Below are 15,431 nucleotides of genomic sequence, written 5' to 3'. Positions count from 1 at the left end.
TTGACCTCCAGCTATATACAGCCCATGATAACAGCATTAAACTGTAACACCACTCCATGTTCCCAGAATCCTCTACAGCAGGTCACCAACCCAGTGATTTTTAGGCTAGAGGAGCACCTAGCATTTGGTCCTGTCAGTAAGGGAAATGGTGCAATACCTGTACGAGAGGACAGTGAAAAATGGTTTTGGAAATTGCCGAATGTAGGAGCCGTGTGGAAGACATGCATTTCATAACCCAAAGCTTTTGGATGTGATTTTACAAAGGCATAGAGGGATTTAGAGAAAAGTGCTTGCCAGCACAGGATTTAATGCATTCGTCTGGACGAGATGCTAGTGACTTTCCAGATGTGCAATGGTTGATAGAAAGGTAAGGACAAGGTTTATTAACAATAAAATGGTTACACCCAAACCAAATGTTTCCTTTAATTTCGTTTCATTTTGAAGACAAAGACTGTAAGAAATGTAGATACGGTTTGATATGTTTCCTGTGTTAACTCCTTTTAATACGGATAGCTGTATGATCAATTGTTATCATTCGAAGGAGAATGTTCCTTAATAAGAGAGTTCACTGAATGTAGCATGGTCTTTTGGTTTTATCTGGTTTTATCTGGTCTTTTGGTTTTTCCTTCTCTCCATTATCTGTAAACTATTACAGAGGCAGCAGAAGTCCTGCAGGGACACCTACTTGTGTTTTCACCTTGATTGCTTTTTACTTTATTTAACATATTTTACCAGGATTTTCAGAAGAGGGGGCAATTCTGAAATATATATATACTGTACAATACAATAGATAGAAAGAAAGTGAAAGAAAGAGAAAAGACTGCAAGTCCAAAATTAAGATAGACTAGACATACTTTCAAGTTCAGATTTTATTTTTTCGCAGGGGGATTGAAATTTAGATGAATCATCTGAGTTAATTCGGTTATTAGTGTGTGTCATGGCGTCTTTTTCTCCTGGTTTTATCTCACTAGTACGTGGGCTACATTATTGTAATTGTGATCAAGAATGCATTTTGTAGTGATGTAGTTTATCTTTTATTATACATAGAAAACAGCAGCAGAAGCACAGAGAGCTTTAATCTCATCCGACAAAAGATGTTTTAAGTTGTTTTTAACAGCAAACCAGGTCAGTCAGCAGCTCACAGAAGCATGTGCTGTATGCTCGGCAGGCCTGAGGGATCTTTCAAGCGGTTGATCTAATGTGAGAGAAAAATAGGTTGTTCTGGGTTGCCATCTTCGCTTACTTTAAATTTTTGACCCACTTTTTTCATCTACTAAATCTACTTATGAAATATTTATGAAGTACGGTAATATCAGAACACTTTGGAACGTGTGGAAATCACAATCATATCAGAGGTTTCTCAGATATCATAAAGGTTAAAAACATAGGAGAATACCAAAGAGAGAAGGCCATTTAGCTCATACAGTATAGCTTGTTTAGTTGCTAATTCATCCAAGGAACTCATGCAGCTGTATCTTGAAGAAACCCACGCTATTGGTTCTGACATGATTGGGTCACTTGCTCAATTTTCCTGTAGCTCCTGTACCCCACTTTACTTTCACAAGTAAAGAAGTACCCAGAGTCTCAGTTTTAAATGCTCTTCCACATAGTTTTCAGTTGTCCTCAGGTCTTACTGTTGAATCTGAAGACGTCGAAAGAACTGGTTTCGACATTACCTTTGACTTGCAATATTTGCATCATGTTCTTTTGTAGTCTTCTCTTTTCAAGACTAAAAAGATATTAGGTTCATTGAGCCTATCTGTACATATTTTATATATAATATGTTCCTAGTTTTACATTTAGTGAAAGTACAAAGTAAACAATAAAATAAATTCAATAATTTATTTCACTCTGCAACTCACAACTGGCAGCCCACTGAAGCTTAGCAGGTGTGAGCCTGGTCAGTACCTGGATGGGAAACCTCCTGGGAAAAAAAAGGTTGTTGCTGGAAGAGGTGTTAGTGGGGCCAGCAGGGGGCACTCACCTTGTGGTCCATGTGGGTCCTAATGCCCCAGTATAGTGACTGGGACACTATGCTGTAAACAGGCGCTGTCCTTCGGATGAGACGTAAAACCGAGGTCCTGACTCTCTGTGGTCATTAAAAATCCCAGGATGTTTCTCAAAAAGAGTAGGGGTGTAACCCTGGCGTCCTGGCCAAATTTCCCATTGGCCCTTACCAATCATGGCCTCCTAATAATCCCCATCTATGAGTTGGCTTCATTACTCTGCTCTCCTCCCCACTGATAGCTGATGTGTGGTGAGCGTTCTGGCGCACTATGGCTGCCGTCGCATCATCCAGGTGGGGCTGCACACTGGTGGTGGTGGAGGGGAGTCCCCATTACCTGTAAAGCGCTTTGAGTGGAGTGTCCAGAAAAGCGCTATACAAGTGTAAGCAATTATAATAATAGCATAATAAGGCAAGCATAATCATTGTTAAATTACAATATCTGCTGACTTCTATGCACTCATGGCAAAAGTAAAGTGAATATCCTAGAGTTTGCAAAGTACACGTCTGTAGAATTTGCAGTTCATTTTGATGCCCCTGACAGAGGACTTCAAACAGGCTATAAATTATAAGCTAGTGGACAAGAGAAAAGATGATAGATTTAAAGCCTAACTCAGGTTTCGGAGCTCCTGAAAATATGATACTGCTCTTCTAAAAAACACATATTAAGTGAATGCAAGGGCTGTCTGTACTAAAAAAGACAGTAACTTAAGTTTCAGACATACTGTAAGATTTTCACAATTAGTCAATAGTAAAATCAAGCGATAAGACTGCTGTACAAAGTGAGACTTAAGACTAATCTTAACGAGCTGTTGCTAAGCAACAAAAAAGAGAATAGAGGCACACATTTTACAAATTAAATTATTGTATACATTTTCATTCTTTATTTTTTTAACAAAGATGAGACACCTCTAAAGAACAACTTTCAAAGCATTGTGCTTGGGTGTAAAAATCTCCAAACAGTGCTAATTTCATTAAAGCACTCTAAACTTTTTACACTTCTGTTGTCTCAGGCACAGCTGGCATCTCTGGCTTTTTATATTTACTGTATATTTTTTTAATTTTATTTTACTTGTAATTTTTAATAGAAAATTAAAATCAATTTCTACTGACGGCCAAACAGTGATAGATATCACCTTGACAGCTGGAAAATTTTAAATTATTAAGAATATAAAAATGATTATGGATCCAACATTACAAAATAATTACTTTTTTTTACCACAGTTTGACGTGTGGTCATCCAAAATTTCATGTAGTACTGAAATTCTTCCCTAGTAGAAACACTTTTAAAACAGTAATCTTCAATTTAGTAACCTAATATGTTGTATTAAGTCTTTCATAAGAAAGCAAGGCCTTTTTATTGAAACAACCCACCATTTTTGGTTTCATTTTTATTTTTAAGAGCAGGCTATGTGAATGATTCTTTAATACATCTGCAATATGATATGTTTAATAAGTTTTTGTAAGATGGAGTCACTAGGTACTGTATTTTGGCTTATCAGTAAAATAGAAATGATACAATACCTGTCCTGTTCCTGAAACTGTCACTTTCATTTTCCACATTTCACTTTTACCTACAAGTTTAGAGTTAAAAAGTCCACAAAGGAAATCTGAAAGTGAAATCTGAGAACGGTACATAATGTCTTCATGGCTGTGATAACACCATGTCATCCACTGGTACTGGGGTAAATGACATCTTTTCCCGTTAAGCAAGGTGACTCTTCTCCTGTCCATGCTTTCAGAAATGATGTTTCCCAAAAAAGAAGAAAAACATTGATTTTGTCACCATTTGTGAATAAACTCTGTTAACATACCTTTCTAAGAGTTTTATGGAATCCCTGCTTCATGTGAGGAGGACTTTTCTACATTGGGTGGGTGACAGAACAGATAACCTTGGCTTCTTTCACAATTTTAATACATAAACAATGCAATTTAATCTTCGAAAATAAAAAAATGAACATCCTAAAAAATGAAAATCAAGAAATAATGAAGGTGCTTGTTCTCACATTATGTGCAGGATTTTGAGGTTGCTGTATACTATACAAATGAATGGTTTTGTGGCAGAGTCAATCGATTTACTATGATTTGTACTTACATTTACAGTACTAGATTTATGCCACATCCAGTGTATCACAGAGCTTTAATATTTCTATGCTTGTGGGGTATAAATAGTGGCAGAATATATTTCTGAGATCAGTGGACTGTGTCATCACAGAGCTAGAAGCTTCTATCTAACCTCAAGGCGCAAGTGTGGCAACAGCTGCACAGAACTGGTTGAGACTGCGGCCGTAGTCATGACGTGAAAGAGGCAAAGGCGGGAGAAAGCCAGCCTTCCTGCCACAGCGTTAGACCGTTCTCCATTGGGCCGCACTGGAACAGGAAAGGACAAATGGCCCCATTGCTCCCAGAGCCGTGGGTCGGTCCTGGGTCTCAGCCCTACAGGTAAGTGACTGTAACTGAAGCGTAAAGACCGAGGTGACAAACAGATGAAATGACCGTCTTCCAGCAGTTAAGGCTGTCAGAAGCGGCTGCCCTTCGGACTGAGCTTGTAACCGAATTCTCTCCTCTCTCCACGCACCTCTGAAAGGTGCGTGAAGGCTGTGGGGGGGCTGAGGAGGTGAAACAGGAGAGCGATTTGCTGGCACCCTTCCCTCCCAACCACATGGGCCGTGCCGACTGTGAGACAGCGTTATATAACGCGTGTGTCAGACTTTCAAAGCTTCGCAAGAAAAAGCAGCACATTATTTCATAACAGACTGACCTTGGACACAGAGAGAGCACAATCCCTGCGGACTGCTAAGAGCTCTTACCGAACACTTTAGGGGGGGCTGCTCCTCCCACACACCACGCGATTCCTGCTTCAGCTCTGGCACTTAACATTTTTCAATGAAGCCCTCATTAATGTTCAACCACTGATGAATTATATATTAATCGAATATTTGTTGGTGCGGAGGATACATGCATTGCATATGCTTGCAGAACATACAAAGGCCCTGTTATTCTATATTTTATTAGGGAAGACTCTTGCAACCCTCCATTGCTTTGGTAGTTCTCATTAGCTGTGCATGGGGAAACATACTGCGATTGAAAATCCTGCAAAACTGCAAAAACAGGCAAATTATTCTTGCAGTCTTTTTAAAAAAAAACGTTAATGTGCTGTACTTCATATCATGCAAAGAAAAGTGTGAGAAAAGGAGCTCGGACACAAAAGCTAAAAGATGTGGGATTTTTACATAATTATGCTATAGGTCGCCATTACAAAACACCTGGAAATGTCAATCTAAATAAGAGGGGGTCCGTTTTGGAAGACGTTAACTGTGTGACATTTCATATGTGATGAACCCCGCCTCGCCTTTTACATCTCATAGACTAATGTCTGAGTTTTGAATAAATGTCCTTTAAGATAGATTTAAAATAGCAAATACTGTATAAGTATTGTAATATAAGTAATATGAGTATAACTTTTGGATACTTTCATATGTACATATTGTGTACAAAATGTAAAAAACATATTTAATGCCCAGAACTCAATTGAAAATGTTTTTAAATCCAACCCAAATAACAAAGACTAAATCTGTGTTCTCCTTATTTTGCAATGGCATACAGTACCTCAACAGATCCTAAAAATGAAAATAATCATTTTTTAACTCAAGTGAACATGACAAAATACATTTATGAATAGATGTTAGAAGTGTTCTCTTGCAGTCGATAATTTAGTAACCATCGCATTGCTTTATTTTCATGGGTGGTTTCTTTGTTTCTGCTCTTTAGGTTTGTCAAACAGAAGCAGAATTGATTAAACAGCTAGAAAAACTGATTAATCAGTGTAAAATGATTGGTAATTTACAAACATTTTTTATCAGTGTAAAATGATTGGTAATTTACAAACATTTTTTAATTTTTTTTTTCATGAAAGCCAGAATTGCATTTTTTATGGATGTCTGGAGGGATTGGCTAGATTGTCACATTGTCAGCAAAGTGTCTCGTTTTTAGTCTCATAGCAATATGTGAACTTCCAGTGAAATCACCAGGCTGAAAATATAAAGCCTCATATTAAATTTGCAGACACTAATCGAGAATGGACCGAGTCAGCATTTTAACGAATCTCATTTGAAAGAGGAGTATTGTAGAAAAGGTGTGGAATTAGGAAACCATTAGATGCCAAGATTTGTAAATGCGGTAGCTGACCACAACAAATCAAAAGAAAGTGAATTGGTTCGAAAAGCGCAGTAGTCCAATCTGTCAGCGAGTTCTAGAAAACAGGAAACTGCCCATTATACTGTACCCTTCTTCTGAGTTGGAGCTTGTCTTAGTTTTATGAAACTGCTGAACACCAGAAGGGGGAAATAAAGATAAATGACGGACAAAATATAGGACGCAAATTCACAAAATCAACGAAAAAGCATTCTAAGGGCTTGTCTGGAAAGGGATTTGAACTTTGTCTGTTACAAAGTAAAAAAACTGGCTTTAAAAAATATACATTGTGTCTGTCACACTTTTTTAAAAAGTGATACTGTACATACAGGTATTTGCCAATTAATATGACCAGATCACCCCAGGCCAAGATTTACAGCATGGCTTTACATTGTCCTTGATTTGCAGAAGAGAGGAAGAGCCAGGGCTGGAACTGAACCAGTAACCCAGAAGGCAGTGTCTGAATCCTATTAACAGTCCAGTGAGCCAGCCAATAATACATCCTTTTGAGCTACTGTCGCTAAGGGGACTTACAGTATGTGATTAATGTACCTTTGTAAAATTTATAGAAGGTTGTCATGTATAAAATTAAGAGAACAGTTGAGAAAATGTCCAAGTCCAATGTGTTAGGAGCATTTGTTTTCTAAAAAACATACAGTACAAAAATACAAAAACAAAAACGGTAATAAAGTTTAGACCTTGAAAGTGAATAAATGCTTTTCTATTATTTTTCTACATTTTCTGAATATTAATATTGTTTTTGAGAGGTAAAATATACTCTGAATTTGGCTACATACAGTATTACACATACACATCCAGTGTATATGTTTTTTAAACATGCATGTCATTAAAACCACATTTCCAAATATGCTTATTCACTGCTTAGACCAGTAATGAGCATTTGCAGAAATCAAGAAATCTGGCAATTTTTAAAATCATGTGCTTGTGGCACATGAAGCAATATTTACAAAATCTTGACATCATGCTGAGCTTGTTACAAAGTGTCTGTGTCATCACAAAGGGCAGAATAACACCCCCTACTATAAAATATGAGTGCTATAACAGGGCTCATAGTGTTGGAAGATAACCTTGTTATGGCGAGCTAACCTACAAGGCATCCCTAGTACTGAATTCTATTGCAGTGGAAGTCGGCCTTTAGGAACTGAAATAATGCTGTTGGAGGGTATTTGGCTTGGGGCTAGGAACATGCCTTTATTTGAGAAAAAGCTGATACACTGAGCCAGTGATAGAAAACTAAATAATAATATGAGACTGAGCCTAGGAGTTTTTGTTGTACTATATATTGTGAATACAGAAAAGAAACCCTCCTGAAAAGATTGGACTTTTGAATTTTTGGATATACAGAGAGAATGATTTGAGTGCCTATACTTAAATGTGTTGTCCTTTCATTCCAGGTTCTGGCACTGCAGGCATTTGTGTAATTTAGATCTTGGTTGATGTGGTAGGGAAGAATATTTCCCTGCCCTTAATTAGTTAAAATGGCTGGAGTGCAGGCTCCTTGGAGCTGCCTGATTGATTGATTGACTGATATGAGAATGCAGACACAGGCCTCATTCGCATTTTACAGGCAAACAGTCAGTCAGCAATTCTGAATGCAGCTCTGGCTTGCAAGGGAGCTGAGGAGCTAACCTCTGGTCTGGATTCTAGACATTCAAGACCAGTCACAGCACCGTACTGGGCTCTATCAGTAGTGAGTCAATTTTCAGTTTGTTTGTTGTTTCTTCAGCTCTCCAAAGGCCCTGTTGTCACACAAACCAGTACCCGTCATAAGTTAATATGCACTCAGAAAGCATACTGATTCCAGGAGGAACACGGAGGACATATTGGATTAGGGGAATCCTTGTCCTAGTTTTTCTGGAAATGCTGAACTTTGTTTCAGAGATCTCATAAATAAAACATTTGCTTGGGTAAGATGAGTACATCCTACTTGCCTCTATGTAGGCCACAGTAAATGTAATAAGGCTACGACCAATCCATCGGTAAGATCATTGCTTCAAATGTGTTTTTGAGGTTTCAGTGTAAAGTGTTTACATGGTTTTTATGCCATTCCACCATTCATACTTTTTTTATAATACTGGAATAAATCAACCTTATAATGTTGTCAATTGGATTAAGCAATACTTCCATCAGGGAGTCTTACTGATCAAAAGAGTGTCTGCTTTAATTTTTACACTGCTGACATTCACCTTTACATCTCGTATCTTGCCTGACCTTCCATGAGACTTCTCAAATCTGGCAAGCTGTGTGAGTGAAATCCAGGCTTGCTTGAGCTCAAATTTCCTCCATTTAACGATGACAAAAACTAAGGTGATGTGCATAAATCCCAGGGAAGATACATCGCATTTATTAAAGTCCCAATAACATGGAAACAGTAGCTTCACATTTTGCTCGATGGGAAGTCTGTGGGTCTCGTTCGATCCAGAGCTCTGTTTTGATGCACAAATTGATCACACAGCTGCAGAAACCACATTTCATGCCTTCATAACATCTCAGTCTTTACAGTGGTCTCCCTATTTACTCCCTAAACAATCTTCAAATGGTCCAAAACTCAGCGGCTCAAATTCTACTGCTTTCAAGGCTCTGTGACCACATCGCCCCAGTTCTCACACATCTTCACTGGCTCCCCATTGACCAGCACATTCAGTTCAAAATTTTACTTTTACGTTTTTAAGGACACACCTTTTAATTGTACCTTATACCTGTAGGTATAAGCATCTTGGGTGTGCGGTTTCAGCTGCCTTGCTCCACAAATCTGGGATTAACTTTTTCTCCTTTTCCCACTTTTTTTATCTCTATCTTTGTTTCTTTATTTTTGTTGTTTTGATTTTATTTTTTTGTGTGTTTTATGCTTACCCTCTTAAACTGCCCCAAACACCGGTGTACATGGGCACTGACATAAATAAATACTTGTAAAATACAAAAGTGTGTTACTGTACAGAGCAGAGACATCTTCAAAAACAGAACTTCTTATTTTAATATGGTGGAAAGACCTGCTAATAGCAAGTGTTATTCTATCAGTTTCCTATCAGTGGATCTGTTTTCTTTGACACTAGTAAGACACAGTGATATTCTGGAAACTTGAAAATATGATGACAAATTCATTGTTCCTTCCACAGTTGTCAAAACACCACCCAATACCAAAAAAATACGCACTCACATCAGAAATTTGGTAGAGAAACATTGAAGGATTAAAAAAAAGAGAGAAAATACTAGATTTAGAATACTAGAACACTTCTTTGTTCTCATCATGGACATATGTTTGACTATTGAAGTTTCCGGATTTTCTGAAGATTAAAAAAGAATGCAAGTGTAATAATGTCGAAAAAATAAATGTCAAAATAATAAAGAAAAAAAATTCAAATTACTTGAAATTCAGACTGAGAACAACAATACCCCAAATATTTTCTTTAATATTCTGTAAAATATAGAAATGTAATGGATTATATCAAAGAAGAAAAGACATAATGGTTGCAAAGAACACACTATACTTCTCACATGCAGACAAACTGTACAGCTGTCTTTTTCTAATCTTTCTATGCAATACAGGGTCATGGGGAGCCAAAGCCTATCCCAGCAAGCAGTGAGCACCAGGCAGGATACACCTGGTAGGTTATATCCTGCCTTGGTACACACAGACACAAATATACTGTACGCTCACACCAGGGCCAATTTTCCCAGAGGACATTTAACCTTCCAGTATAGATTTTGTCTGTGGAAGGAAATCAGAGCACCTATAGGAAACCTATATGAACATGGAGAGAACATCCAAACTCCTTGCAGATAGCAGCGCAGGTCCCAGTGCTGTGAGGCAGCAGTGAAAATCAGTGCACCATCGTGCTGGCCTACACATGCACATATGGAGCTAAACGCGTGAAACATTTTAATTTGGGAGTTGTAATTTTCTCATACCTTCCTTTTTACATTTTGTTTCTGTGGTGCTGACGTTCGCAATGCATTTGGTTTGCAGGCGTCTCGCAGTGGTTTTCATTTTTATGAACTCTATTTCTTTGTTTCAAAGTGATTAGAGCATACTTGAAAAGAATCATTTGGGATCAGCTTGACTCTGCTGGCTCAGTCACTGCCTCAGTGCACGCCCCCTTCCTGTGTGTGAAATCTTTTGAATCCCTATAAAACAGCTTATAGAGTCTTGTGGTAAAGTCATTAAGGGTATCTGCAGAGTGTAGCTGTGCCATAAAACTTTATTTACTGTTTTTGTTAGCTTTTTTAGTGCTGTAGATCTGTTTTTTGACTATTTGGGTACTATTGTACATTTCATGGTTTGTCTTTCAAATCACAAGGATTTTGGAAGGATTTAGTAGTGATATCTGTGTGCGTGTAGTGGGGAGACCTCACTGATAATTTAGACCATTGTGACATTTTTTTTTATAATTCACACATCTATGGCACTGAACTGCTTTTGATTACAAAATTGTAGAAGTAACAGCAGTCACACAAACAGGTTTGATGTGATCTATGAATCACCCCTGTGGGAGCACTTCATGCAGAGATATATTTATTCCCAGTCAGCAAAAAAAAAAACATAGTTTGTTCATCTATTGCAGCGGTTAAACTAATTTTAAGCTCTAATGACATTGTCATATTTGGTGTCATTTAATTATTTTATTGTGAATCATTTCTTCTTCTTTAGAGGTATTGTAGCTTTAAGATTTACTGAAGCATACAGTACTTGCAAAATCAAAAAAGAATGTACTGGATATATTTTTCTGCAAATTCTATGCACAAGCAGGTCCTAATTAAATAATTTCCTTTCTAAAATGTGCCTGAAGTTTAATGAATGTAAGAAATAAACAAAACATGATGAAATGTGAAAAAAAAATCATTGTTCCTTCTATGGTTTTCAAAACATCACCCCATACGAACAAAATACTGTACCTACTCGTACCAATAGCACACCAATTGTAACAGCAGTGAAAACTGAATTCTGTTTCGTATCAGAAATTCAGAAATTCTGTTTCGTATTCTACTGTATCAAAAACCCAGTTTATTGGAAGCATTTACACTGATTGTTACTGTTTTGATGATGTATTTTTAATATATTCAATCTGGAATCCTTGAGTTGTTTAACTGCGAGCAAGACATTTGTATTTGAATCTAGAAAGGTGTTTGAAAACTACAGCACATGGAAGTATGATTTTTTCACAAATTACATGAAATTTAAACACATTTAATAAAAGCCTTGATGTTGGAGCTTACTTCTGAAACTGAAGCAAAGGCAAAGGGCATCTGTGATGTGTGTCCTTAGAGACAATATTTCTGTTAATTTCTGGATAAAGGAGTGTGAAGTTTGAGGTGCAATAACTGCTTGAAATAGAACTGTGTTTCTAGTGTCCTCAAAGTACTGCAGGGACTGGGCAGAACAGTTACGTTGTATTAGAATAACATAATAGCATCTGTGGCATTTTATGGAAGGCTAGTTTTATATTGTATAATTTACCGGGAGAGAACAAAAAGTATAGAACCTAAAGTATCTCTTTATTGCTAAGAGCAATGTTCATGAAGTGATTATCTGATCCATGGAGAAGACTAACAGTAGTATCTAATTTTAGGATATAGTTTAGATTCTAGTTTTTAGGGTTTTAGGGTTTAGTATGAAGAATTGTGTGTTGCTTCTTACTTCTAGCACAGGTATAAATTTTATTTTGTGTTTTTTATTCTTGCATTTTTTAACTTGTGCAGTTTTCTTCTCTTGGAAACATTTCCAGTTGAAAACAAGGGTACAAAAATAAGGGTTTACCCTAGCAAAAAAAATGCAGCTCTCTGGCAGTGCATACTTTTATCAAGCAATTATTCTCTCCCACTCAGGAGAAAATTGAGACTTGTTACAGTGCTGAAAGCCTCGGAAAATAAATTATGAAATACTTGTGAAGCACTCATAAATGAGATGTCAGATCACCACCTCTTCTCTGACATTCTTTTGTGTTTTGTGCTCTAGAATTCTTTTTCTGAGAAGTGGTGGAAACTGAGGAGCTCTATTTAAGCACAGCAGCCACTTCAAAAGTTAAAAGTTTACTTCCAAAGATAATTGGTGTAGTTCACACAAATATGTGTGTGCAAGCTCTGTGTATGTTTATCAGCAGCACATAAGCAAATGAACATTAACATTTCACATTAAAAAAGGGTGTTATACTGTTAGAACTATAATGAAGTTTGATTTTTTTTATGTACAAATTGAATATAAGAAAGTCTTACAGTTACTATAAGTAACTTTCCACATGAAAACATTTTTCACAGTGTGTTATTTATCTGCAACACAGTTAATGATACCTGGCATTAGCACACACATAACTAATAAAATGCCATCTATAGTTTCTTTTTGTGAAGTGTTGATTTGAGTTTACTCTATGAACAGGGGACAAAACTGAAATTGTATATTGAACGATAAAGAAATACAGTATAATTATATAGAGAAAAGTATAAGAATGGATTAGAATTACTGTACAACCATTTGCTCATAAATTATTCAAATTAATTATTGAATTATTTCCTTAATGACTCAATCTTTTTCCTTGTCTTTTTAAACTTAACATACAGCACTACTATGTAATTATAGTATTATTATTATTAAATATTATTAACTATTAGTACTGTTAATATTATGCTATTATTTTGAATCACTATAGTCAGGGGTGGGACACAGATGTTAGCATTACTGCCTTGCAGTGCTGGGGCCCTGGGTTTAATTCCTGGAGTGTTATCCGTGTGATGTTGGTTTGTTCTCCCTGTGTTTGTGAGGGATTTCTCTGGTTGCTCCAGTTTCCTCCCACAGTCCGAAGACATACTGATAGGTTAGTTGGCTTCTGGGAAAATTGGCACTGTTGAGTGTTTGTGTGCCTGTGTTTGTTGGTTGCTGAGATAGGCCTTGGCTCTCCATTGACTCTGTATTGGATAAAGCAGTTAGAACATGGATAGATGCACTGTAGCCAGGCTCTGGTTGTTCAATCACTATGTGAATGAATCAATGTTTATTGCACACTTTTATTTGCTTTCTTTATATATACAATTGCGCACCCTGTTTTCAATATACTACGCCACCTGAAACCAAGGCCTTCAGTAGTTATCTGTGTTAATCTTGAGTTACGCATTTAATTTAAGTCTGCGCTTCTCTTCCTGGTTTTGCACACTGTGACGAAAAGAAAACTGAATCACCTAAGCCACAGCATAATAATGCAAGTCTTTAATGATGAGCATATCTTAATCATGAATGCTTTGCGACACATTTTCCAGAAAAAAAATGTTCAACTTTCAGTATCGATTTTTGTAATTGGCCTTATGTAACAGAATATCCAATAAATTATCCAATAAATTACACCAATAAAAACATGCTATATGTTTTAATATTTAAATGGAAATTCAGAACTACAGTATGTGTTTAGTTATGTTTAGCTTGAAAAAAATGGAACAAATAGAGGACGTTTTGCGTTGAAAGAGCATAGTTTTGCGGCCAAGTACTGTACAATAACCGTTAACTATTGAACAGCCAATAGTGGTCCTTGACCAGACTTTTTGCCCAGAGAGTTCACCCTTGATTTTAAAGTTTTTTTAGAATCATCGTTGCACACTCTCCCTTCCCATTTGTTTTCAACTAATGTCTTTGTTTTTGATTGGCAGGAAAAGAAGCCCATCAGCATCCAGGGATCCAAACCAAAAATACGACCAAAGGGAGGAGAGGGGTGACCGTTCGCAGTATGCCCCGGTGGATGGTGGGATGCCCAGGTCACCATCCGACTACGAGGAGCGAGAACCGCGGAGGGTACCACGGGGCTCGCGGATGTACGAGGATGCAGAGGCGGCACGGGGGGAGTACCGGGACCGGCGCGGACGGCGGCGGTCCCAGGAGTATCCCCTCGACGAGGAACTGGACGGCCAGCAGAGCGAGTACGAGAGGCAGCGGCAGCGGGAGGAGGAATACCAGGCCCGCTATCGCAGCGACCCCAATCTCGCCCGCTACCCGGTCAAGCCCCAGCCCTACGAGGAGCAGATGCGCATCCATGCTGAGGTTTCGCGAGCGCGGCACGAGCGCCGGCACAGCGACGTCTCGCTGGCCTACACCGAGCTGGACGAGCCACAGGGGACTGTGACGCGGGGCGACCGGCAGTCGCGGCAACGCTCCACTACAGAGAGGCGGATGCCCATGGAGAGCCAGCGCTCCTATTCTATGGAGAGAACTCGAGAAGCTCCCAGTCCTGGCCAGCGGACCTCTAATCACAGCCCCCCCACCCCACGCCGAAGCCCTGTGCTCGGCGAGCGGCCCGGGGATATGCGGCGCGGGGGAGGGGGGGATACCATGTGGAAGCAGCAACAGCAGCAGCCGCATCATCTGGACCCCAGCTCCGCCGTGCGCAAGACCAAGCGGGAAAAGATGGAAACCATGCTGCGGAACGACTCGCTCAGCTCCGACCAATCTGAGTCCATCCGGCCCCCGCCGCCAAAGCCGCACAAAACGAAAAAGGGAGGCAAGATGCGGCAGGTGTCACTTAGCAGCTCTGAGGAGGAACTAGCCACCACCCCGGAGTACACAAGCTGTGATGACGTGGAGATCGAGAGCGAGTCAGTGAGTGAGAAAGGTAGGCTTCCACCTTTTGTTTGGGCGAGTTTGATGATGAGTTCTGTTAACTCTGTGCCCTTAAACTTTAATTTTCTTTCCTTATACTGGGAGCTGGGGGGGGGTATAAGAGTTAATCTCTTTGTAGGCTGCTTAAATTTGTTGGAGACTATACAGTGTATATAACTATCATATAACTACTGTATATAACTGAAATCATTCATTTGCACTGCTTAACTACAGTAGTTGACAATACCTGCATTTTGTGTGACTAATACTTTTCACATTTTTTTCACAATTGTTTGATATTGCTGTTTTTTCTTGTTCTCATATCCCGTATCCCATTGTGAATTATAATCCTTAACACCAAAGGATTTGTTCAAAGTGATTGTTGTTATCTTTGTGTTTTCAAGGGCTATTTTCATGTAGAATTTACTATAAAGCACAGTGAAAACTGTGAAAATGGCTACTTTATCTTTGTTACGATCTCTGTAATTTAATTTGCAAGATGACTAGATAAAGATGTTTTAACCTCTTGTTAGATTCGGTAGTATCAAGATGAACTAACTGTCTGGTGAATGTATTAAGTTGCTACCAGACCTTTCAATGCACTACAGAAATAACTACTAAGGTACTGTAACTGCTATC

The 15,431-nt window shown here is 38.4% G+C and overlaps 1 protein-coding gene across 1 annotated transcript in view; it reads left to right on the top strand.

Moving 5' to 3' along the window:
* The first annotated feature begins 295 nt into the window (after positions 1–295).
* The window catches only part of LOC148822998 (regulating synaptic membrane exocytosis protein 2-like), a 55,975-nt gene continuing 40,839 nt past the window's right edge, over positions 296–15,431 (top strand). Inside the window, exons 1-2 of the mRNA XM_088928599.1 lie at positions 296–367; positions 13,850–14,805. Coding sequence (XP_088784725.1) covers positions 309–367; positions 13,850–14,805 — 1,015 coding nt within the window. The 5' untranslated portion in view covers positions 296–308. The remainder of the gene's footprint in view (positions 368–13,849; positions 14,806–15,431) is intronic.

This window comes from Atractosteus spatula, chromosome 12, assembly GCF_055471065.1.
Source record: "Atractosteus spatula isolate fAtrSpa1 chromosome 12, fAtrSpa1.hap1, whole genome shotgun sequence".
NCBI lineage: Eukaryota > Metazoa > Chordata > Actinopteri > Semionotiformes > Lepisosteidae > Atractosteus > Atractosteus spatula.
The sequence above is the reverse complement of the archived record's forward strand: the minus strand, read 5'-3'. Positions and strand labels throughout refer to the sequence as shown.